The sequence below is a fragment of the Drosophila serrata genome, unplaced genomic scaffold (genome assembly GCF_035046125.1).
Source record: "Drosophila serrata isolate PLE 108 unplaced genomic scaffold, ASM3504612v1 contig_184, whole genome shotgun sequence".
Classification (NCBI taxonomy): domain Eukaryota; kingdom Metazoa; phylum Arthropoda; class Insecta; order Diptera; family Drosophilidae; genus Drosophila; species Drosophila serrata.
In genome coordinates, this window is record NW_028257082.1 from 3,904,258 (window position 1) to 3,927,814 (window position 23,557).

General features: G+C 41.7%; 6 protein-coding genes across 14 annotated transcripts; 2 read left to right on the forward strand and 4 right to left on the reverse strand.

Annotated features, from left to right (window-relative positions):
* Positions 1–896: 896 nt before the first annotated feature.
* On the forward strand, positions 897–7,372 carry spab (space blanket). 2 transcript variants are annotated; one of them, XM_086828188.1, is made up of 6 exons: positions 897–1,371; positions 4,674–5,025; positions 6,163–6,289; positions 6,474–6,702; positions 6,756–6,861; positions 6,917–7,372. In XM_086828188.1, exons 2-6 carry the CDS (start codon positions 4,744–4,746, stop codon positions 6,932–6,934), a joined length of 762 nt encoding a protein of 253 aa, XP_086684314.1. In that variant the 5' UTR covers positions 897–1,371; positions 4,674–4,743; the 3' UTR covers positions 6,935–7,372. The 2 variants fall into 2 exon arrangements, with proteins under 2 accessions (XP_086684314.1, XP_086684315.1); XM_086828189.1 differs by having other exon boundaries at positions 6,920–7,372.
* A 373-nt stretch (positions 7,373–7,745) lies between these two features.
* babo (TGF-beta receptor type-1 babo) lies at positions 7,746–19,281 on the reverse strand. Of its 7 annotated transcripts, none has more exons than XM_086828186.1 (9): positions 18,531–19,281; positions 18,099–18,425; positions 16,276–16,393; positions 13,911–14,041; positions 11,181–11,411; positions 10,877–11,110; positions 10,279–10,802; positions 10,009–10,223; positions 7,746–9,654 (listed from the first exon to the last, which is right to left on the reverse strand). In XM_086828186.1, the coding sequence occupies exons 1-8, from the start codon at positions 18,601–18,603 to the stop codon at positions 10,041–10,043; spliced, it is 1,821 nt and encodes a 606-aa protein (XP_086684312.1). In that variant the 5' UTR covers positions 18,604–19,281; the 3' UTR covers positions 7,746–9,654; positions 10,009–10,040. The 7 variants fall into 7 exon arrangements, with proteins under 7 accessions (XP_086684312.1, XP_086684311.1, XP_086684310.1 ...); XM_086828185.1 differs by lacking the exon at positions 13,911–14,041 and adding an exon at positions 15,214–15,356; XM_086828184.1 differs by lacking the exon at positions 13,911–14,041 and adding an exon at positions 15,938–16,173.
* On the reverse strand, positions 19,168–19,931 carry Tom7 (Translocase of outer membrane 7). 2 transcript variants are annotated; one of them, XR_015270620.1, is made up of 3 exons: positions 19,780–19,931; positions 19,507–19,671; positions 19,168–19,450 (listed from the first exon to the last, which is right to left on the reverse strand). XR_015270620.1 is itself a non-coding variant. In XM_086828191.1 (2 exons), exons 1-2 carry the CDS (start codon positions 19,877–19,879, stop codon positions 19,607–19,609), a joined length of 165 nt encoding a protein of 54 aa, XP_086684317.1. In that variant the 5' UTR covers positions 19,880–19,931; the 3' UTR covers positions 19,478–19,606. The 2 variants fall into 2 exon arrangements, 1 of the variants encoding a protein (XP_086684317.1); XM_086828191.1 differs by lacking the exon at positions 19,168–19,450 and having other exon boundaries at positions 19,478–19,671.
* Positions 19,932–20,181: 250 nt separating this feature from the next.
* Positions 20,182–21,213, reverse strand: LOC110176381 (proteasome subunit beta type-6-like). Its single transcript, XM_020942712.2, has 3 exons — positions 21,047–21,213; positions 20,521–20,995; positions 20,182–20,462 (listed from the first exon to the last, which is right to left on the reverse strand). The coding sequence occupies exons 1-3, from the start codon at positions 21,095–21,097 to the stop codon at positions 20,290–20,292; spliced, it is 699 nt and encodes a 232-aa protein (XP_020798371.2). The 5' UTR covers positions 21,098–21,213; the 3' UTR covers positions 20,182–20,289.
* A 9-nt stretch (positions 21,214–21,222) lies between these two features.
* Rrp42 (exosome complex component Rrp42) lies at positions 21,223–22,426 on the forward strand. The gene is made up of 4 exons (XM_020958893.2): positions 21,223–21,409; positions 21,458–21,654; positions 21,713–21,878; positions 21,931–22,426. The coding sequence occupies exons 1-4, from the start codon at positions 21,353–21,355 to the stop codon at positions 22,399–22,401; spliced, it is 891 nt and encodes a 296-aa protein (XP_020814552.2). The 5' UTR covers positions 21,223–21,352; the 3' UTR covers positions 22,402–22,426.
* On the reverse strand, positions 22,414–23,536 carry EMC7 (ER membrane protein complex subunit 7). Its single transcript, XM_020942711.2, has 4 exons — positions 23,103–23,536; positions 22,896–23,042; positions 22,712–22,840; positions 22,414–22,651 (listed from the first exon to the last, which is right to left on the reverse strand). Exons 1-4 carry the CDS (start codon positions 23,424–23,426, stop codon positions 22,526–22,528), a joined length of 726 nt encoding a protein of 241 aa, XP_020798370.2. The 5' UTR covers positions 23,427–23,536; the 3' UTR covers positions 22,414–22,525.
* Between the last annotated feature and the right edge of the window lie 21 nt (positions 23,537–23,557).

The window sequence follows — 23,557 nt, forward strand, 5'->3', positions numbered from 1 at the left end:
AATTTTGTTGATTTAAAATATTTGATGATTGCACAAAATTGGATTTCAGAAGGAAATTGCTATGAAAATGTTGGATTTATTTAAGGCTTAACCTCTCAGCCATCAGCATGCTTCCAAGGGCCATATTTACATCGGTATATTGCAAGCTGGTCTGACAAATAACATCAATTTGTTACTTATATTATATAGAGAATATTGCTACACAGCAAAATAAACGTATTAAAATAACAAGAAAGGAAACTTACTTCAGCAATTCAAATTCAATCCAATCGAATTATAGGATTGAACCGGAAATCATAGATAAGCTTAAATTTTACAAATCAATATTTATCAAGATTTTTGAATGAACATTTTTGTGTCAAATTAATGTTAAAAAAACTCATAACTAAGCAAAAATTCACTAATTTGAATTCGGAAATCGTTCCTGTTAGTTTTTATTCTATTAATAAATCTGCATACTCCGTTTAAAATTTAGAGAAATTCAATTTTTTATACATTTTTGACAATTTTGACGATGTAACCCCTTTTAAAATTTACAAAAGTTCGAAAAAAAAAATTTAAAATTTTCTTTTTCCAATATTCAAATATTATCTAATTGGGATTTTAATTGCAAGCCAGGATATATATGACTTTTGGCAATCATTAGCGTTTTAAGGATTTTATGCCCTCAAGAAGACCTGGAAATTGGCATTTATTACATCGATTTATCTTTGTTGGTATATAATATTTATTATATAATATATATTTATTATATAATAATTTAATATATTTTTTATATTATAGCTATTATGATTTACAACATTTTTGAGTGCATGACATTTTGGCAGTGTATTTCTCTTATTGAAATGAAACGCAAATGCTGTGAGTGCTTCAAATAATTTGCATATTGAATATTCAGTACCAAGGGATTTCTGGACGCGCGCAGAGTGCGGCACTGCTGCGGGTCCACACAATCCTCATTATCCTGATGCAGAAAATATCCTCAAGGGCATCTGGCTGTTTTCAACAACATTTTTTGGGCAACGAATCAGCGTGTTTTCCTTTATACATATTTGCCCGAAGGATAGCGACATAGTGACCCATGAAGGATGCCTTGCTGGTAACATTAGCGGGCTCATTATATTTGCACTGCGGCTGCTGTGACAGTGACGTCATGGCCAGGGAATCAAAATCAAAATAAATACGAGTGTAAAGCCACCGCAATGAAAATTGATTCCTAGGAGCTTTTGGCTGCGCCACAAACACACTTAATTCATAAAAATGCGAGGGAAAGCTTCGGCGTCCCCAAAAGCTCCGCGGCGGCAGCTAGCCGACAGGTGTTGTTTGAGCCAAGTGTGGCAGTCAGTAGCCGACAGGACGAGCAGCCAGCAGGTATGTGCCACAGAGATCCCGATCCCGATCCCCTCCGAGTCCTGCCCTTCTTCGGCGTGCGGTGAAAGTGAAAGTTTATCCGTGGAACACACATGTGTAAATGATGGTGTATCTGGCCGTTCTCGGGTGCGGCAATGTGACGCAGTCCCTGCAATTGCACTCTAAGTGCATCGGCGGGCGTGTCGCAATTACCTGTGTCCAAGTGCCACTCGGAATGGCCATTCTCGGGCCTCATAAACATTATGGGTGAAATTTGAGGGTGCTGAAGGTGGGTCGCCTGTCAAATACATGTCGGCATTTGATCAAATTTCCCCCCAGAGGCAACCCTGCCTCAATTTCCAGGAATAGGATGCCATTCTGAGTAAACGTAAACCATTACCGTTTAAGTGTGTAATTATAAGCTAATTTGGCAAAGGGTTTCCGTTCACACCCAATTTAGGCCTTTTTTTTATTTGGTCGGCCAGGATATTAGATTGCGGTAAGTTGAGTGCCTTTTATGCAATTAAAACTTAAGTGCTATCAATTACACTGGCAAAAGGGTTACAAGTTTTTAAGATATTCTTCTTAAATTATATAATTTAAGGGTACAGCATTTTAATAAAATGGGGGAACTGGAAAAGTAATTGGTATTTATAAAACCTAGAGAAATCCGAATCTTTTCAAGCACTGTGAAAATGTTAAATCATTTACAAAAGACACTTCAGGGCTTACTTTTGTTATTTCTTAGAAATTATTCTCTATTTATTGCGAATGTTTAAGTTGTTGTTCTTAGAAAACCAAATCAAAAAATGTGAGAGACGATGAGAAAATACTTCTTGTTTTTCAACAGTATAATAAACCTCCAGCATTATACCAATATCATTTCAGTACTTTAAAAGTTGTCATTTTAGATCATCTATCATTTATAAAACCTGGCAAAGTAAACCTAATTAAAACACAAAATAAATAAAGTAAGGAACGCCTCATTGTAAGTTATCAAAGTGCACATGGAAGCATATTTCTTAACGCCAAAGGTCAACTTTTGTGTGCCGGCAGCTGTTGCTCAATTAAGAAAGTTTTATCAACTCATCGCTTAAGCGGATTCCAACCCATCTCACCTTCTTCTAATCATTGGCAAACTTTGGCCAATTGTGTAAAATACAAAAGAGAAACTAACTAATTGCAAAACTTTCAAACTGCACCAAGGCAATTAGCCACCGTTCAGCTGCTAACTTGGCCAGCGAGGGCAGAAGTTTAGCAATCATTTGCAAATAGCAGTTTGACACTTTCGTCCTGATAAGGAAGGACTCCCTCTTTGGACATACGTCAGCGGCACTTTGTTTAATTGAGAAATGGGTCCACGCACAATGTATCACTTTCAATATTCTTACCTTTCGCCGGCGGAAGCGCAATTAGTCGAGATTTGATAACCGTCTTTGGATGGTTAATTGTAATTAGTGTCGTCTTTCGCGACTGAAAAGGGACCAATCGCCTGGCAACTGGCCGGCGTTTGTTGGATGATGGAAAAACAAAAGGAAAACAACAACTTTGACAAGCCCCTGAAAGTAGAGAAAAAAGTAATTAAGGAAATGCTAAGGGCAGGCCAGAAAGGACCCTATCTTTGTGCCCGCTTCTACAACATTTGCCTGAGCCACCTCCAGGAGCATTAATGGAATTGCACTCCCACGCCGAAAGGCCGAATAAACGAAAGAAAATCGTGCGACAGCCGAGAAAATGCTTTCGTTTTCGCCTTGAGCGTGTCAACAGCCTTTCACTCGCTTACTTATTTATGGAAGAGCGGTAACAACTGTTGCCAATTGGCCATTTTTAGCTGGCAAAAGCCACAAATTCCCACAGAACGAACACTCAAGGTGAATCTGCCAGCGAACGCTGAACGTTGCTGATAATTTAATAGCTGCGCAAATAAGTAGGCAATCATTATTTTTAACCATTTGAATTGGTTTTATTTTTAGACCAATTTATTTTGAATTATTTCTATCGATTTAATGAAAAATCTACCAGAAAGCGAACAAAGAATTAAGGTACCATTTTCCTAAACTTTTTCTTTGTGAAATTTGAAGGAATATATTTGATATACTGCTAAAATTATACAAGAAAAAAAACAACATTGGAAGAGTATAAATTACCATAATTATGTTGCTGTGCAAGCTTATTTTTGCCTTTGAAAACACAAAGTGATTAAAAAACATTTTGAAGCTTAATATTCATTTGCTAGAAGCTTTTTTGCTTCAATCGTTTTAATTACCTTTCCTATGGGAAGGCATTATAAAATTCAAGACAATTAACATACATTTTCAAATGAAAGGAAAACGTACCTTTGAATTTTTGAATCCCCCAAGGCAGAAACACAACTTGGAAGTTTTATTTATACTCCCCAATGTTAATCCACTTGGAAAAACATTATTTTCTTTACATATAAGCATTCTTTTAACTACATTACACTTGGGAATTGATTGTACCTGGTCCCACATGTCGTATGCGTAATTTTCTAGTTATCCCCATTTTTATTAGCTATATATTCACGGCTTAATTGGTTTTATTTATACTCCCCAATGTTAATTATTTAATTATTTTCTTTAAAAATAGGTGTGTTATTAACTACATTACACTAGGAAATATATCATACTTGGTTCCACATGGCGTATACGTAATTTTCTAGCTATCCTCATTTCTATTTGATATGTATTCACAATTTAATTGGTTTTATTTATACTCTCCAATGTTAATCCACTTGGAAAATCATTATTTTCTTTAAATATAAGCATTCTTTTAACTACATTACACTTGTGAATTGATTGTACCTGGTCCCACATGTCGAATGCGTAATTTTCTAGTTATCCCCATTTTTATTAGCTATATATACACGTCTTAATTGAGGTTTTTTTTCGGTCAATAATCGTTTGGCCTTTAAATTTCGCAAATAAGCGAAACGGCTATAACATGACATATGAACTGTTAACCACGACCAACATATTCCCACAACGATTTATGTGTGTGTCTTCCATCCGGCCATAAAACCAGAGCACCGGGACCAAGCCAGAGACTGGGAATACATAAATTAAGGCACAGCCGGTAATAACACTAAAGGCAAGCCGACAATTTTAATGAGTTGCTGCCTCTGCCTGACAGGCGTGCTATTGCCAGGAGCAGCTACAGAATCGCTATGAATCGCTGCCACATTCTGGCGCTCCATTCGAGCGCATGTTCACGGAAATTCGCTCATCCCGGAGAGCAGCAATTGACTCCCGGGCAGGCATACGTTTTAATTAAGCGAATACTCCTCTCGCTTTTCATTTTCACAGTTTCAACGGGAAACGGCGGGCAACAGGCAACGGGCAATTCCACTGGCAATGACGTACTAAAGCGACTGCAATGAACAACATTCCGAGGTGGGCAGCCCTGCTGCTCCTCCTCGGCCTGGCCCAGCAGCTGGACCCCTCGCTGGCCACGGGCCCCTCCTCCTCGTTTACCACTGGTAATGCCTGGCAGCGTGCGCTATTTGGACGCGATTCCCGGAACATGATGCACCGCCGAGCCCAGTTTCCCGCCGCCGGAGATGGCGGCCTCAATGATTACCTCTCTCCCTTCGGTGGCATGGAGCAGGAGCAGCGGGAATTGAGGGAGCCACATCAAGCGCTACCCCAGCCACAGCAGGTGAGTGTGGGTCGGAAATCGGAAGTAATTGCATGAAGGAATCCTTGAAGCCTGCAATCAAAGGCAGAGATTGATACAGATTGAATGCTGCAGGAAAATAATTAGTTTTCCTTTGGCATAATGGCGATAATGCAAGAAGCCAGGATTATTCTTGGGAATAAGTTGTTAATTTCAGGACGAATTTATTCTATATTTCTGATAGTCAAAGCTTAAAACACAGTGAAGGAGTCGTTTTCGACCCTATAAAACATATATATTACTGATCAGAATAAAGAGCTGAATCGATCTAGCCATGTCTGGTTAAAAGAAATTTCGGCATTTTTTAAATTTTTCAAAAATATAAAAAAATTTTAATTTCTTAAAATTTTAAATTAAAGATGCAGATATATTAACCTAATAAAAACAGGCACAGAACAGCTTGCCGAATTGAAATTATTGAATTTTTGGCATACTTATGATCGATCTAAATTCGGCCCCCGAACTTAGCTTCATTCTTGTTCTTTAATAAGTTTCAAGCCAATACAAGTTCCCCTTTATTCCTGGAACCCTCCAAAAACATTTTCCACAATAAAAACAAGCCGTTTGCAAAGCCATTACCAAGTAGCCATCAAATAACAAGATTAAACTAAAGTGAATATGAACCGCATTTTCAAACATTTGCATATGCTTTTCGACTAAGCCTCATATTATTTTATTGCTTTGGGTTATTTGAGTTAGAAATTCATTCAAAATGATTCCTCCTGCCTGCTAAATGCTTTCTTAGCCGAACCTGCCACGTGGCATGAACCAACTCCAATGCGTATACGCAGTGTTGCCACAAATAGCCAAAGGCATTTGGCTCAGTGTTTTGCAGCAAATTGAAATTGGAGCCAAGGATTCTCGGCATGCTTTTTTTTGTTGGCCCTTTTGGCTCCATGCTGGCAATCAAGAGCCAAAGTTCAGAGTTCACGGCGATGCTCAAATTAATTAACGCACGACAAGTGTCAGCATTATTGATAACCGACTGCTGCATCGCAGTAGCAGGAGGCAGGGAGGCGTGAATATAACGCATACGCACCGTATGACGGCGGATGGCTGAAACAAATGCTCCTCTAATTGCCACCACTTTTACCGTACCCTACCATCCCAACCATATAGCTGCGCCAGCAGACCGAGGTCTATGGAATTGTGGAGCCGCTGATTGAGGACACGCCCTGCGCGGACCGCGCCTGTCTGCTCAACGACGACTGCTGTCCCTCTGGGGTCTGCGTCAACACATATGGCGGTAAGTTGGCCTAATTGCATTACCCATTCGTTTCAACCCGCTACACTTTCACAAAAGTATGAATATTGGTTTCATATTTTGAATTAATTAATTTAAACACATATCTAGTATTTGGTTTAATAACTTAACTATTTTGAAGAGAGGCAAAGTATTTTATTTCAAGTGCATTTGACTTACTCTCCAGAGGGAAAATGCGTTTACGTGTTCGGAAGGCAGCGAGATTTATGCCAGCGCCACTCGGACTGTCCGCAAGGCAGCGCCTGCATGCTGGTGGCCCAGGAAGGGATCTGGCGGTGTGAGATGGAACCGGAATCTAGAGCACCCACATCCCTGATGGAGGACATTTTCGGGATGAGACAGAAGCAGCCATTGGGCAGCGAGTGCAGCAGCAGCAGCGACTGTCAGGTGATCAAGTAAGTATTGAATTATAATCATTGAATAATTATATTCATGACGCACCTCCCAGTGGCATGTGCTGCCAGCAGCAGAGGTTGCACCACCGGGGCAGCATCAAGCTGAGCTGTGGCTACTTTCGCGACGCCTTTGACTGTGTGGATATGGTCGGATCAGAGGTTAGTAAAAATATATCTAATAACCAGTTTAATTAACATTTAGACTTCCCTGCAGCAGTATCATCGCAATTAAAGCCCACACCACAGTTCTAAAAATGACAGCGACAAACGAATCCAAACCGGAAATGAGACAGCTAAACGATTGAAATATCTTAAACGATGTGTGAGCGTTTCCGATGAAATTATTACAATATTGCAAACATATCATAATATTGTTAAACGAATACATATCAATCTTAAAGTTGCTGTAGCCTATAGCAATCGGATTTAAATAATCAGCATATGAATACTTACTCGCGTACAAAGTTTACTTACTCAAACGAACTTAGATATCTAAATGTGTTTTTAGTAGAAACTCCAAATATACTGACTGAGGCATTCAATGTTATTACCAGCAAGACGCGTTATCCAATGATTCTTTACCATATTCAAGCAACAATTATATCGTTTCCACGTCTAAATGTAAATCGAATACAATAAATAAACTTAGCAAAGAGCATTCAATTCATTATACCAGCTGTATTCCACCTGTTGCTCCACAAAATCTATACATTTTTCAGCAAACAAAGAGTATGGGGCAGGATAAATTTAAATAAAAGCTTTTCCCCTCATGGATGGGGAATAAAATATGCAAGGCACACAGGCCATATGCACAAATAAATATATTAAATTAGATTTTGTAACTTGAGTGGTTCGGAAAAAAAAACAGCCAAGGAACCCCAAGCCCAGGGCAAAATAAAAGTAAGAATGGTAGTCACGAAATTTTTGTTTCTTAAATTTAAACCCAAATAGCCTTAAGCATTTAAGGCCACAGCTATAAGACACAGTATGGGATCGCAGATACAATATAATAATTTCCAAATAAATAAACACACAATAATAGGTCTTATTTTCACAAATATTTTCGGTTGGTTTCATATTTGTATTTTTATTTTAAAGTGCCAGTAAAAACGCAGCTTAAAGCTAAAAGTTAGACTCTGTTTACACTTTTAACGCTTTTGTTTTTAACATTACACCCAAGTAAATCATTCCAATCTCTCTCTCTAGCATTCCGTACCACTCGATCTGTCTAAATATCTCTCATGATCCAATCCAATCCTTTTTTACGATTAATACACATTACAAAAGTGCGCTCGCTTGAGACATTTTACGCTTACTTGAGCCTAACACAAACTTCATCGTTTTAGTTCATTAAATCTTGAAAATTTTCGAACCAAAATATGTTTTTGCCAGCAAAATAGGATCTATTTTTTTGTGTAAAATTAATATTTTCATGTTTTTGCGCATTGTTCAAGTCTTTTCCTTCTTTTTTATTTGTTTTTTGTTTTATGATTTTGTGTTCTTCGGTTTTAATTGAATCTTAAACTCAGTTCAAAGTAAGTTCTTTTTGGTTTGGATCAAGGGCTAGGGCTATGGGCTATAGGAAATACCCCATAAGGGAGGACTCTTTTGGGGGGTTTTTTGTCTTAAAAACAACTTTCGGCTTAAACTTAGGTCGGAACACAGTCAAACATTTCTCGATTTTCGTGTTTGACTCGCACCCACGGACTGCACAGACTATTTACAGATTTTACAATTACAGGAATAGTTTCAAAAACTAAATATACGTATGCTTGTGAGTAAAGCTAACAAAAAAAATTTAGTTTAGATTTTTGTTTCCCAAAGAAATCGTACAGGAAATGATTAACTTCGGTATGTCTAAATTAAAATAGGAAAATTAAATTTCGCAGGCCGAAAGGTAACAATATGCTCTATATATAATAGCTAAAATTGATTTATAATCCTAATTACAATCTGGCATGCACTGATCATACAAACGCTTACTCGTGTAGCTTACATCGAAATGATTAAAATGTTAATTAATGTTTACTTTAATCTCTCAGCTGGCGTGTGTGTGTGACTGTGTGTGGGTTGAGGAAATGTGTGTGTTATGTGGAAACTACTATTGCATTCTGGTTATGGTTTGTGTATGCAGGTAAACCTTGACAATGGACTCATTTAGCTTTATGGCATTTGGTGTGACAAATTAATTAACTCACTGAACTGTGTGTATGTGTGTGTTTACAGACTTAAATTAATTATTTAGGTTTTTGTTCATCGAGTTCCTTGGACTTTACAAACGAAGCAAATATAGTTTACAATTCATATATAAACATACTATATATATTTCTTCGTAATAATCTTAGTTTTTGTATAATTTGCTTTATTTTAACGACTAAAATAAAATAGGAAGAACAAGCTTTGGTTATAAAAGAACAAGAAACATATCATTGTAAAGGATAGGTGAGGTGAATGTTAAATGCGACAAAGTGAACACAGATGAAATAACAAAAAATAGGCAGGCATGAAGATGAAGAATGGTTGAGAGTTCTGATGTAGACATTTTTAAAATAGTTGTAACTTAGGTAAACAAAGGGTAAGCTCTGCTCAATCGCTATACGTATGGGTGTACATTAATGGGCAAAGTGCTCGATATACATAAGTTAAACTTAGGGAGGCACAGCAGCAGCAAAAGCGGCATAGGCTTGTCAAGCTGCACGCAAGCGGGCGGCGCACCAAATTGAATAAATTTTTACTTATTTTTTTTACTTTATTTTACTTTACGATTTCCTGAGTGTTTTGTTGGTTTTTAGAGCTACAATTTTTTAAATCTCTCTCTGATGTTCTTGGTTGTGGCTGCTTTTTATTTTTTCTCTTTTTTTGGGCTTGGTTTTCACTGCTTTCTACTGCTGCTCAGTCTTGACAAAGTCTTACTGTATTTCTCGTTTTGTATTTATCGTTTCGTTTCGTTAGCTGGAACAGGATTTATAAAAAATATATGTTGAGTGTTTGTATAAAATGTTGGCTTGATGGCATACAACTAGGCCCTAATTGGTAGCTTTAATGGCAGTGCGGCAGTTTCCTTTGGTGCGCCGCCCTGCTCACGCTGCCCGGAAACGAGCGAATCTCGGGGGAAATGTCAACGAAGGTTATGTACAATAGTTCAGAACGCGAAACTAATAACAAAGCAAAGCATGGGAAACGTTAAAGATGAGTTAGCACTTAATATTTACAAATTTCTTTGTATTTCTGGAACTGCTTCGCAGGCGCTGCCAGGACATTTAAGGTAACACGGGGCCAGGTTACAGGTTACTAATGTACGCTTACTTCCAATCCTCCTCGTCGAACTAGAGCCACAATCAGTTCTTGACCTTGTCCTCCACACTGATGCTGGCGAGTGTCTTTTTGATGCGTAGCGCTGTTAGGCGGGCCACGGGATTGGGGTACCAGCACTCCTTCATCACCTTGGCCATATTGTGGAGAACGTCGGAGGCGTGCCAACGATTTGGAATATTCGGTCGACTCTTTTCAATGCAAACGACCTACAAAGGAATCATAGATGTAGCCAGAAATGTATCACCACCTCGGAAGGCTTACCTTCTTCATCTCCTCGATGCTGGGATCCGGCTGCACGGCGTCGTAGTAGGGCAATTGGTACTCATCGTAGATCATGCCCATGTTGCAGCGTCGTGCAATCTCCCAGAGTATCAGGCCAAAGGCGTACACATCCGCCCGCTTGTACGAATCAAAGTGCTGGGCATTCATGCTCTCGTCCAGCACCTCGGGTGCCATGTATCGCTTAGTGCCGACACGATGCGTTGAGGGTATATCCACTGAGTCATCCTTTTCTACGTGTCGCACGGCCAAACCCAAATCGCCAATGGCACAGCTCAGGTTTGACTTGACCAGTATGTTCTTTGACTTGAGATCGCGGTGGGCTATGGCCGGCTTACCGCGCGTGCCCACAATATCCATGTGCAGATGGGCCAGACCCGTAGCAATGCTCAGCGACATGTTCAGCATGGTGTTGGTGTCCACCGTGTGCGTGGTCAGATAGTCAAAGAGCGATCCGTTTTCATGGTAATCGGTAACCAACCACAGCTGGGTCCAGGTTCCATTGTCTGAGAAGGAAATGGTTTCAAAAGGAGGAATGAGTATTGAGAAAAATTCTCTTGGCACAGGCTGATAGGCTCACCCTTGTTGTCCGCAGCTATAAAGCCCAGAATGTTCTCGTGCCGAAGCATTACCGTCTGATAGATTTCCGCTTCGCGGAACCAAGAGCATTCCTCTCGGCTGGAGAAGATCTTGACCGCAACGTTCTCACCACGCCAGCGTCCACGCCAGACCTCGCCAAACCGTCCCTTTCCGATCACATGGCACAGCTGCACCTGGCGTGCAATGGAACGCTGCACCAACAGAGGCAGCCCAGCTGAAAAGAAGCACACGAAATTAGCTCCGGGATAAAGGATGTAGACGGCAGACACCGCCATGGAACTCACCCGAACCCGAACCAGATGTCGTCATCTCTATAATGTCGTGAATGGTTGTGTTCCCATTCAGTATGGGATCGTACACCGAATCCTCCTTGGCAAACGGCCTGCCGCTGGCCAAGCGTTTGCGGCGTTGACAATAATACCAGGAACTGGTACCTGAGACACAGATGAACAATGTGACTCCCACGATGATGCCCACCAACTCCCAACTGCTCAGGTGTCGTGAGGGCATTAGATCTGGCGGAGTCGAAAGGAAAGATCATTAGTGCATAGCCCGCAAAAGAAACTCGATTGAGATGTGCGAGAATTAATGGAAAATAAATACAAAGAGTATGCAGAATGTTAGTTAGTCATGCAGTGGAAGCTGTTAAGAGGTAAATGTGCGTGATAACAGGTAGAAATCAGGGTGCAAAACGAAACGAAACATATCCGAACCCAAAAGCTCATTCCAGACATAATTAGCGGGATTAGTAAAACTTAAATGTAGTAGTTTATGTACAAAAAACAGCACTGACCTGCACATAATTATTTGGAGTTATTTACAAACCTTGGCATAGCACGACACGAGCTTAAAAACTACTTCAAAACTACGAAATAATGTAAAAAAAAAGGAGCTAGAGCAAGGGATATTGCCTTTGTGTACTTTTTTGGCTGTTTCACGGAGAAACAAAACGAACCAAATCCAAACCCAATTCCGAACAGAGATATGCCGCAGACGAACAAACTCATACAAACACGTACAAACCTCCCACTGAACAAACACAAAAGTGCAATGGAAATGAGCGAACCACTACGAAAAACAATATGAAACAACGTTGTTTGAATCGAAACCTAAATGCCCTCACAGAAGTTTTAAAAAAATGTAATTAATATATATGGCGTTGCTATCAAACTACTAGGGATTTGATATCACATTACACTGGTGGTAATATTGTATTATAAAGAATTTGAGGTATTAAACTTATTGCTAATCTGTCTTGACTTTATAATTTAATTTTTTATAGAACATTTTCTTGTATGTTTCTTTTGAAGGGGTTTCAAATAATAGGTATTCGGCTAGAACCATTTATAGAGAAAATAAAAATCCCATAAAATTCTGAAACACAGAAAGAAAACTTTTAGGTTTTGGTAAAATCTTAGAACTGGTTTTAGACTTTTCAACAGATTTCCAACAGATTTCCGTTTGGGAAGTTTCTTTTATAGGATTAAATTGAAACAATATAAGATTTACCACTAAAATGGATCCTAAATTAGTTTAAAATATCTGGAATTAAATTAAACTTAATCAAATCTAATTTTTATAAATAATTTAATTATTTGTTTCTAAGTTAGGAAACACAGGAATATAACTTCTGTGAGGGCAATAAGTATGAAAAAGCAGCAGACGGCGGGTAAAAATGCGGCCATTAATGAATGAAATGAGAGAACGTTGACTGCGACTACTGCTGTTGCTGTTGCTGTTGCTGCTGCTGCTGCTGCTGCTGCTGCTGCTGCTGCAAGTGCAACTGCAACAGAGGCTTTGGCAGCGGCAGTACACATGAATGAATGGCGAAACTGCATAAACACAAAAAGGGCAGACACAAATACACACTCACACACAGACAATTAAGGGGAGTGGGCGAATAAAAGGGGGTGGAGTGGGGCCAACAAAGACACCCCCCTCTTCCTGCTGCCGTTGCTGTTGCCGGCGGCGGCCCTTGAGACAGGTTTGTTGTTGCCACGCTGAATGCCTTGCTTACTTCCTTCTCAAATGCGTTTTAACAAGTCAATGCGATGACGACGATGATGACTCAAAAGGTCAGGTCAGCAGACAAGCCCACAAAACGGTGCAGCAACGCTTAGAAGTTGACAGGTGAAAGGTGGCGTTGGTGGGTTGGTGGGTTGGTGGGTTGGCGGGCCACCAGACGAGGCCACAGACAAGGTAACAATGCGGTGCGTGTGTAATACACATGAGATGTGCCAAGGAAAAACTCGACATACAAACAGGGGAAAAACAACGAAATAATATGAGCTTAATTTATATAGAACCCTGTTCCCGATTTCGTTATTAGTCGTTTATCGAAATAAAAACTAAAATTTACTAGTTACCATTGAACATTTATCCTTTGGATAAATAAAATGTTGTATTAGAAGTATATTTATCATAATCGAATATAAACCTTATATCGGAATTATTATTCAGAAGTAACAATCATATATTCTTTCGTAATTATCACTATAAATTACTTTAAAGATTATAAAACAAATGCAAAATATATTTAAAGACCGTATGCATTTAAAAATTAATTAAAATAGAAACTGCAAAGATTTGACTTATAACTCCAGCGAAATAGAACTCGGGAACAGGCCATATTCATCTCTTACACCTATTCCCCCTCTCGAAGGACGAACAAGGACGTGGAGGGGCATGTGGCTGGGGGGACAGGGGGGACAGCGCTAAAAGCGTAGGTGTGTGTGCAAATGTGTGTATGTGTGTGTCAGCCAGGTACATATGCTTATGCGTATATATTTATATGTGTATATATTCCTTTCTTGTATGAATTCAATGTGTTACAAATTTGAGTATACCAAGGAGACAAAAAAAAAAAATACAGACAAAAAACTACGCAAATGAGGTGGTGCAATGGCATGGGCGTGGCTGCGCTTCGATGGCTGGTGGTGGGATATATAATTTGTTGTGTTTTCTTTTTTTAATTTAGGTGGTTTCTGGTGTTGCTGGTGCATTGCTGATCTCACCTGGTAGGACACCACTGTAATTCTCACGCGTATTGCACATGTCTGTGTTGCAGCACTTTGTGGCGGCTGTCAGCGAATTGACTTTGCACGAGGTCGGATCTTCGGGTGGCAAGTGGCCTGCGTGCAGGCATCTACATACATAATATTTAGTTGGGGTTTGCGTTTAACTACTTGCTTTGCTTAGCTGGTGTTTGGTTTTAGTAATACATCTAAGTTAGGTTCTAGGATATTGCGTTTATTTTTGGGGTTTAAGATTAGCACTTGGAGTTGTTCTTGTTGTTGTTTGTTGCGGTTGTGTGCAGTTGTTGCAAAGCAGCTTTTTTTTGTTACCACTTACAAGCTACAAGTTTTAGCAAAATTTTAGCCAGGAGAGCCAAGGGGTAGAGTACGGGTAAGGGTGGGGGCCAGGTGGGGGATAGATTTTCAGCTGCAGCAGGTGGATTCCATTGTGTTTTTTGCAGTGCAGAGGCAATAAGCAGAGTCTGTGGGATATCACAAAACCCGGGAGAATGTTTGGGAAGGGGGAGACCACTGCCAAATGCGGGAGAGGTGGGAGATATATACTTCTATGCCGGATAATCAGGTCAGTTCCCTACCTAACTTTCGAGGTCTTTCAAGGCTAATTGGATAATAAAAACCAAGGGAACACAATAATCTCCAGCAAGATATAAACTTCGAGACAGATAGAGCTCACTTTCAGTCCGATACCTTGCCAAATTGATAGTGATGGTGGGAAAACTTGCAGAAAGTGCAAATTCCCTCAACGAAAGCGAGCAAAAGACCTTGCCAGAGGAGAAAGTCGAGCAAATATAAGTACATTTAAGTATCTACAAACTACAAACATTCGATTCGACTTTGCATAGATACTTGGGCATGCATAGATTTACGTGTAATTAATTAGGATAAGGTGTGTAAGCTAAAGATTCCGTAGAAGATCTCGGGCGTGTGTGTGTGTTGTGTGTTCCACAGGAAAAGCGAAGAGTAATAAAGTAAGGAAACAATAAGGGGAGGAGTACAGGAGGAGGCCCGAAAAGCGAATAAAAAAGTGCAAATAGTTAGGGTAAATAGTAAACTCTGAGCCTAAACGAAATATAAATAAAAACAGACTAGTCTAAACAAAAAAAAAGTATATTATTACAGATTATTTGATTATTCATTATTGTTTTGTTTTTTATTTGCAGAAGATGCAGTGCATATAATTAGGCAGAGTTGTGGTTGGTTGTTTAGAGAAATAGAAGTGCAAACTAAGGAGAGAAATTGTATTGTTGTGTGTTTGGTTTTTGTTACTTGAATGTTGCTGTACCTTTTTCAAATAGCCTCTTCATTAACTCATTCTTATTGCAGAAGTCATTCTTACAACACTCAATCCTATACGTATCGTACTTGAGGCTACTGGTGAGGCACTCGAAGGGAATACGCCGCATATCGTATTTCATTTCCATGCATCTATTTGCAATCGTTTTCAATATATTTTTTTCGAATTTATGGGGCCGCGAGGGGTAGCGAAGGAGGGAGCGTTTGGTGGCGGGGCGGGGGGGAGAGATAGAAAACATAACAATTAAAAAACAAATTAGTATTGCTTGGCATTGGTTGTTGAATGTTTTTTTCTGCTGCTGCTGCTTCTGCCGATGCTGCGGCCACTCTCTTTGCTGGACGGTGTGTGTCTTTCGGCTTGTGTTTGCTAATTGAGATTTCAGTCTGGTTAGTAGCAATAAAAGTATTATAATTATACTTAAAACGCATTATAAAACGCCGCTCTGGTTCTCAGAAGGTATATTCATTAGTAGTGCTCTGCATTTGCGGGTTATGATCATTTCAAAACTTCAACTCAACGGGCAAACTTGGGTGGTGGAAAGCAGTCCAAAGAACGATCAAACTGGGCAACTCATTTGTTTGTTTTTGCTTTTTGCGAACGACGTGCGAGTGTACAGAGGGACAGACGGGTATTTGGAAGTCACGAGTCAGACAGAAGGGGGGTTTTTTTTGTTTTTTTGGGGGGAGCGAAACACGTGCAGAAGCGCACGCACCTTCGACGGTCACCGACGCCAGCCGCCCGTCCTCGAACTCGATGTGCGAGGGATTCAGCCTGGTCGGCTTGCTCCTCTTGATCAGGGGTCGTAGATCCCGATTGCAGAAGTTACGGTCGTTGCAGCAGGCGTGTCCGCCACGCCGGGCCACCGGACGGGCGGTGGGTCCGCCATTCCTGCCCTCATTGCACCAGATAAAGCGGCCCGGCGGAAAGCTCTGCGACATGTTCAGGCATCTGCAGACCGCCGCAGACCATAAAGACACACATCACATTCACTGGCGCTGCTAACTCTCGGGGGAAAAGAGTGCTAACCTACGCAACGGGGGCGGTACTCACCTGAAACTGAAGAGTATAGTGTCGTCCGCGTTCTTCTCCACCGACGTGAAGCAGAAGCCATCCGTCTCGCATATATGGTTCGTTTCTTTACAGATGTCGCAGTGGCACTTGATAAGTACTAAGGATCACAAAAGAAAGGGGAATGATTAAGATTAACATAAAATAAACAAATATAATTGTAGGATCTAAAGATTAACAATAAAGGAAGTTATCTTCGGACATTCTAAGTTTTCTTTTTTACAGATTCATAAATCTGCAAAATACTATTATAATTTTACTAAGAACTTTAAATCGATTTTTATTTACATTTTTATATGATGCCTTTTTGAAAAGTTGACGTAAAAAATAAACACTTTTTATTAATGATAAACGAGGAAATTAAATGAAAACAAGAACAAGCCAAAGTTTATATACCCTGCGGTTTGGAATTGAATTCTAGGATCGATTTGGATATAGGTTTTTATCAATAATTTTGAAAGACAATCTAACCGACAAATCAAACTTTAACTAGTTATAACTAAGCCAAAAAAGCATTAGTTTTAATTCGGAAAACTTGTCTATGCTAGTTTTTATAATGTTAATAAATCTGCATACTTAATTTAAAATTTTAATAAATGAAAATTTTTTTCAATTTTTGACAATTTTAATGATGTAACCCCTTATAAAATGTTGAAAAAATTGATAAAAATTTGTTTTCCTTCCGACATGCCTAGATCGACTCGGCAGTTAATGCTGATTAAGAATATATATGATTTATAGGGTCGGTCACAGCTTTTCAAACTTCTGACTAAAATTATAATACCCTGCAAAGGTATAACAAAAAAGAAATTAACTGATATGAATTAAATCAAATATTTTAATTGCTCTAAGCTCGTTTAAAATATAAGATCATTGTATTTGAACTTATTTGCTTCGATATACCAAATTTAGTGCTCTTTATTGATACTTTCCTGGCCATTTTATTAGTGAAACAAACATGTTTTCCAATAACCTAGACGTCATTTAACCCCTCTTCTCGGATTCATATCTGATTGGGGCAAATCAATCAATTAGGTGCTGGCAAGAAATTAACTAATTAGAGAACGAAAAGCTCCATAAATCACACGCTCGCTGATTGGCATCTCCTTCGGCGGTGGCCACAAGCGTGGATTTGCCATAACCATGCCTAGGGGGCACCTGGACGAGCACACGCTTGCCCAGTAGACAGACACCGCCACAGCAACGGCCACATCCACATCCAAATCCACCGACACCGCCGAGAGCGTGATGAAACAAAAACAAAACCATTTAGCATTAACAAAGCAGACGCGGAGAAGACAAGTGCAAAGTGGAGGGCCAGACAATGCGACCAGTTTTCCCTTTCCCCCGGACTCGGGCACGGTGCTTAGGCCTGCTTTTTTTTGCGCCGACTGCAGTTGCAAGTGCAACGAGCAAATGCATCCAGACGTGGGGGTGTCTGCTGGCAAAGCAGCGTTGGAGTGGGCCACGAGAGCTGTCTGGCTCAGCTCATTGACACCGCGCCAAGCTGACGTCACGAGATGGAAATGGAATCGGAGACGGAGAAGGCCTTTTAGGAGTATTCAGAGTCTTAGAGGTGTTACAGTCACGCGAGATGCACTCAGAAAAAACGGCTGCCAAGATTAATTAAATTGGCATTAGATAAAGTAAGGACTGTCCATGAGGAATCCCTAATAATTCTCCCTAAAATAGTATAATAGTTTTAAATCCTAATATATTAACCCTTCTTTTTAAACGAATTCAATATGAAAATAATTTAAAACTTAACTTCGTCAAAGAACTAACTATGGCAAAGTCGCACTTACTTTCTGGCTTCTTCGCGCTAGGCTGGGCAACGTAGACGGGGAGCTGGGTGGCAGCGGCCGTAGCAAGAGCTCCAGGTCCGTCACCGTCTTGCGGCAGCAGCATGGCTACAGCACTGCTGTTGTTGCTGTTGTTGTCATGACTCCTGTTATCAGCGGACAGCGACGACGATGGCGAGTGATAAGCCGGGCCAGCTGTTCCGTTTGCCGCCCTTACCGCTGGCGCCCTGGTCGGCTGCCATTTGGCATTGACGCGAGATGCAATGGCGGGCTCGACAGCAGTCCGGGAGCCATTCTGGCTAGTGTCCAGCACCCATTCGATGGGGGAGGCTGCGTGAGAAGATGGATTTGGGGGGGAATTTAGGTTAGTTTCGCACCTGTTTTGGGGTTCGGGGGTTTTTTCTCGTAGGGAGGGATGTGGAAGGCACAACTCACCGACAACGGCGGCAGCGAGCAGAGCGCCCAGGAAGATTAGCCGGTGCACAGATAACATGTTTTGTGCGCGCATCGATAGTGCGACTCGAGCGCTGTGTGCCTATTGTTATTGTTTGCTGCTTTGGGGCTTTTCTTTTGTTTTCCACGATCGCACGCACACGCACACACATGGGCATAAACAGAGCGCGGCGCAAGTTCAAAGTCTGGGGCCCGCGGATTTCACTGTTTTGTTGGGAAAGGAACAGCAGCAGCAGCAAAAGCAGAAGCTGCCGCAACAGGAGAAGGAGGAGGAGGCGGAGAAGGACCGCAGACAGCCACTAATTGGCTCCGAATTGCGCATTTATCGGGTAGGACACGCGTCCGCCGATTCTCACATTTTGCGAGGGCATCTCTGTCTTGCTTTTTATACGTTTTGCAAGACTTCGCAAGTGGACAACTGGCCCACCAAAATTAGAACTAGAACTTCACTCCACTCCGCCCAATTTGGATGGAAAAACTGCTTCACATTTCACGGACGAGGCGAGTGCGATTTTTCAGGCGGATTTTCATCACGTGATTTTAGTTGGACACTCCGCCGTTTTGCAATAATTTTGTATTCTCCGCGGTGGCCGGCACTTCGAGGTGTCTTGTCCGTCCGTTTGTTTGTATTAATTGCCTTTATTTTATGTTAAATATACAAATTTTGTGCAGCGAAAACTCCGCGTTTGTGTGTGTAATTTTGCAGTGTGACCGAAACTTTGCGAGTGTGACTGCCGTTGATAAGAGCGATTTCCTCCGGATGGTCTGGCAGCACTATTGTCGTAAGCTCCCTATTCATTGTGATATCTGGCAACGTTATCCATTTATTACGATACCACATGCTAATATCGTAAAATCCTCCCACCTCCCAACATTAACTTCTTTCGTTGGAAAATCGCTTGCTATGAAGATACATGATACAATTTTGGTTTTGATCTAACATAACTTTATTTCCTACAACTGCAGGTACCAGGAAAGTGCCCAGGAATCCAATCATAACAGAAATGCAGAGCGCACATCGTGAATTTTACATTGTGTTTCGGTCGGAGAGTGATTATCTATTGCCACAACAGACTCAAGATGGTCAAGGGGGGCATGCCGGGCTCGGCACCCTTCCTGAAGCCTGCGGAGATTGCAAAATATTATAACTTATATCCCACAACAAATGTAAGCAAGTGCTTCTTCTTGCCAGCCGCGTGTAGGACCATGAAAAACAAAGCAAGAAACTTACCTAAATACAACACAAAGGGCACGAATCCCCAGTGGAATGTGGTCTGCAGGGCGCCGACGACGACTCCCAGACGCTCCTTGACTCCCTCAGAAAGCTCCATTTTCGTAAATATCAGTTATTTTTTCTCTGCCAATTATGAAATAAAATCCAATGCACCGACTAGAGCTGCAAGAACGTCGATTGTCAGTATCGATGTTTTTAAGCATCGATATTTACTCACTGTCAAGAAATGGTGGGTAAGAAATGTTTGCCTTTTGTTGATTTTATGCGAAAATTGCCTCGCAGACTGTCCGAACGAATATGATTTTGAACATTCAGAATTTGTTAATAATAAAATGACGATATTTTCAAAGAACCATTCTGTAAACTCTCTCCAGGGAAACAACGATAGGTCAATTGATATATTATTTCTTAGTCACAATCGATTGAACGATAGTATGGCGGTTTATTTGAAAAATTATACCCGTTTACTGAATGGTAGCATATTATATTTAGTTACAATATCACATGTTAATTGGCTGCATCAATAAATTGATCCATTATGAAACTTCGAGTGCCTGAGATCTTAGGGGCACCACTTTCTGTGTTGTAGAATAAACGGCGCTCAAAGCCATCCTTGTTGATTATTCCGATACGTACCACTCCGCCGGAGCTTCCATCCCGGTAAATGGCATGCTGGACAGCTGTGGAGGATAAAACGTTATGGTTTTATATTAAAAGAAGAAGCGAAGTTACACCCACCCTTCTTGACAAACTCGACGCAGTCTTCCTGCTCCATATTGGGTTTGTGGTGCTCTTTCACATAGCCGTAGATAAAACTCGATCCGGAGCCTCCAATCGTGCAGGGATCGCGGGTCATCATACCCCCCAGCGGAACGCTGTACACCTGACCCCCGTTCTGTTCATCCCATCCGGCCACGATGATGCCGGCGAGCAGTGAATCACGATAATTGTAGCAAAAGTTGCGAAACTCAGAAGCGGCCTCCAAGACGAGAGCCTCCTTATCAGTTCGGTTCTCGTGGTAGTTGAGCGAGTAGGATACAATGTCGGCTATGGCCTGGGTATCGGCGGCAGAGCCACTACGGCAGCAATATATCTTATCTGTGATGCGTGTTAGCTTGTCGGTGACTCGATTGGTCACATAGGCGCCAGCACTGGTGCGGGAATCCGCTCCAATCACGACTCCTCCGTCAAACTCCACAGCCATAATGGTGGTCTGAAACAATGGATGATTATGGGGTTTTATGGTTATTAGTCAAATACTCACGCCAGTGCTTATGGGCTTTTGGGTAAAGTCAAAGTCGAAATCGGGATCCATTTTATATTTGGAATTTACTATACAATTTACAATTCAATTCCAGTCTTTTAAATGTCAAATTATATTTGAATATGTGCTGCAAGGCAATCGATACTAAGCATAGTGTAAAATCGTTATTTCTTCCAATTTGAATGCATTTATCGCTCTTTTTAAACTTCGATAGTATCGATAGTAACATCGATATCTTTGTACGCTTTCAACACGCGGAACGTTTTGTTTTGGTTTCGTAAAAACATATATTAAAACAAACAACAAATGGCATATGTGGCTTTAAGCGAGGCGGAGAAGACTTTTATCCTTCATGGCGTGGAGGTAAGCTACTCGAACTCCTAGGAGATTCCCCTACTAATACGTTTTTAGGAGGATTTTCGATGCGACGGTCGTTCTCGGAGGGATTACCGACCTATGGAGCTGGAGACGGGGCTGGTGAGCAATGCTAGTGGCTCTGCCCGCCTCCGCCTGGCCAACACAGACATCTTGGTGGGTGTAAAAACGGAAATCGATGTCCCCGATCCACTGACGCCAGATTTCGGCAAGCTAGAGTTCTTTGTTGATTGGTAAGAAGATCGGTTGGACTTATATCTAGCACACTCCTCACTTCCATTCACTTTGCAGCTCGGCCAATGCAACGCCAGAGTTTGAGGGACGTGGAGGCTCGGATTTGGCCCAGGAGCTGGTGCTGTCCCTTCAAAATGCCTACGAATCACCACTGGCTTTTGATTATCGCACATTGTGCCTTATCCCTGGTCAGCAGTGCTGGAAGCTCTATATAGACATATTGGTAAAGCTCGTAAGTACGCTTTGGTAACGTTTAATGACTTCTGATCCGGCAGATTTTGGAATGCGGTGGCAATCTTCACGATGCCGTATCCCTGGCCGCCAAGGCCGCACTTTTCAACACAAAGCTACCCCGGGTGACCGCCACACTACTGGACGCCGGCATCACAGACCTCATTATATCGGACAATCCGTACGACTGCACCCGCATTGGAATTGACACTGTGCCCCTGTTGGTCACCGTCTGCAAGATTGGCGACTTCTGCCTCGTGGACCCATCAGCGGAAGAGGAGGTTTGCAGCACCGTCAGCATGGTGGTATCCGTATCCATGCGCAATGGGGAAGCCTTCCTATCGGGCACCCATCTGACAGGCGGCGGTGCTATGCACCGGGACACCATGCGCAACTGCTTTCAACTGGGCCTGTCCATTGGCGAGCACCTGGACACTCTGCTCAGAAACATGCTAAAGCAGGAGCAGGACCGCGTGGGACCCAAGCGGCCCAAGACAGTTGGTTTCCTTAAATAAAGCTTTGGTTGGTTTAGTGTGAAAATTTACTATTTACTCCAACAAATGACTGTGAGCACCACGCTGCTCTCTTTAGTTTTAAGGCTAAACGCTATATGCTGCTGCTGCTGCTGCGATCTTCTAGCTACTGCTCCTTGCGCTTCTTCGTCTGTCTAGTGGCCGGAGCTGGTTTCTTCTCCTTGGGCTCCGGCTGCTTGCCCGTCAGCAACGAAGTCAGCATCTCGCTGATCTCGGGCATGTCGTTGCCCATCTGTGGAGTAAATACCGCGTTAATCTTGTTAAATGGATCTAGAAGGTTCTCTGGACTTACCTTTGGGAACTGCAGGTTGTCTATTTCCTTCTTGGTCTCGGGATCGTTAATCATCTTGGGCAGCACCAGCATAAGCAGCAGGGGCAGAACCATCATCAGCACCATGGGGCTGAACAGGAAGTCGGTAATCTGCAAACAGAGTTCTAGTTTTTCCTGAAGTATTTACGTAATGAAGACAACTTACCTTCCACTGCTCCCTAGTCTGGAAGTACTTGAAGGGCATCAGTGGCTTCATTCTCAGCGGATAAGGCACCTGCATGATTTGCGCCGGCTGAACAAAGTTCACCTTGCGGGCACGGAACTTTCCCTTCGGATTGATCTCGACGCGCACCTTAAAACGGGATAACAAGGGTCAATGGCGCCACCTTAAGGAATGCATCTTGCCACTCACCGGCTCGTAGAACACATCAGGATGGTGGACATCCAGGATATAGCTGCCGGAGGGAACTCCGCTGATCAGGAACTGGCCATCCTCGCGCACGAATCCCTTGAACTCGCCGTCGTTTATGGAAACGGTCACCTCAGTCTGCCATTTGGATGCCTCCTTATTCACAGGCGACCCAGGACCTCTCGGAATGATGCTGTCAGGCGGCGAGACACGGCCCTCAATGGTGTACAGACCGGAGACTTCATCTACCAGCTCGTCCTGGCCGATTATCACCTCACTGCTACCAAGGGCGAGCAGAGCCGCGAAAACAATACAGCTAACCCACATTTTCAGTCAATTAAGATTTTTTTCATGAAAAATCATCCAATTAGAGGTGGAATATCATCGATGTCAGCAGTTATATTATCGATGTTTTCAACAAACGCGATATATCGATAATTACAAGACCATACGATACT

Bases quoted from the DNA above. Each gene is read 5' to 3' on its own strand.
- spab (XM_086828188.1), top strand. From the start codon at position 4,744: ATGAACAACATTCCGAGGTGGGCAGCCCTGCTGCTCCTCCTCGGCCTG. The intron at 5,026-6,162 runs GTGAGTGTGGGT...CCAACCATATAG, and splicing joins CGCTACCCCAGCCACAGCAG to CTGCGCCAGCAGACCGAGGT. The intron at 6,290-6,473 runs GTAAGTTGGCCT...CTTACTCTCCAG, and splicing joins CTGCGTCAACACATATGGCG to AGGGAAAATGCGTTTACGTG.
- babo (XM_086828184.1), bottom strand. From the start codon at position 18,603: ATGCGCGCACAAAACATGTTATCTGTGCACCGGCTAATCTTCCTGGGC. The intron at 11,412-15,937 runs GTGCGTGCGCTT...CGACTCCGCCAG, and splicing joins GGCGTCGGTGACCGTCGAAG to ATCTAATGCCCTCACGACAC. The intron at 11,111-11,180 runs GTGAGTTCCATG...GCTTCTTTTCAG, and splicing joins GACATCTGGTTCGGGTTCGG to CTGGGCTGCCTCTGTTGGTG.
- Tom7 (XM_086828191.1), bottom strand. From the start codon at position 19,879: ATGGAGCTTTCTGAGGGAGTCAAGGAGCGTCTGGGAGTCGTCGTCGGC. The intron at 19,672-19,779 runs GTAAGTTTCTTG...CAATCTCCGCAG, and splicing joins GCCCTTTGTGTTGTATTTAG to GCTTCAGGAAGGGTGCCGAG.
- LOC110176381 (XM_020942712.2), bottom strand. From the start codon at position 21,097: ATGGATCCCGATTTCGACTTTGACTTTACCCAAAAGCCCATAAGCACT. The intron at 20,996-21,046 runs GTGAGTATTTGA...CCATTGTTTCAG, and splicing joins AAAAGCCCATAAGCACTGGC to ACCACCATTATGGCTGTGGA. The intron at 20,463-20,520 runs GTGGGTGTAACT...TATCCTCCACAG, and splicing joins CGTCGAGTTTGTCAAGAAGG to CTGTCCAGCATGCCATTTAC.
- Rrp42 (XM_020958893.2), top strand. From the start codon at position 21,353: ATGGCATATGTGGCTTTAAGCGAGGCGGAGAAGACTTTTATCCTTCAT. The intron at 21,410-21,457 runs GTAAGCTACTCG...ATACGTTTTTAG, and splicing joins TTATCCTTCATGGCGTGGAG to GAGGATTTTCGATGCGACGG. The intron at 21,879-21,930 runs GTAAAGCTCGTA...CTGATCCGGCAG, and splicing joins AGCTCTATATAGACATATTG to ATTTTGGAATGCGGTGGCAA.
- EMC7 (XM_020942711.2), bottom strand. From the start codon at position 23,426: ATGTGGGTTAGCTGTATTGTTTTCGCGGCTCTGCTCGCCCTTGGTAGC. The intron at 23,043-23,102 runs GTGAGTGGCAAG...TCCCGTTTTAAG, and splicing joins CTGATGTGTTCTACGAGCCG to GTGCGCGTCGAGATCAATCC. The intron at 22,841-22,895 runs GTAAGTTGTCTT...CTCTGTTTGCAG, and splicing joins AGACTAGGGAGCAGTGGAAG to ATTACCGACTTCCTGTTCAG.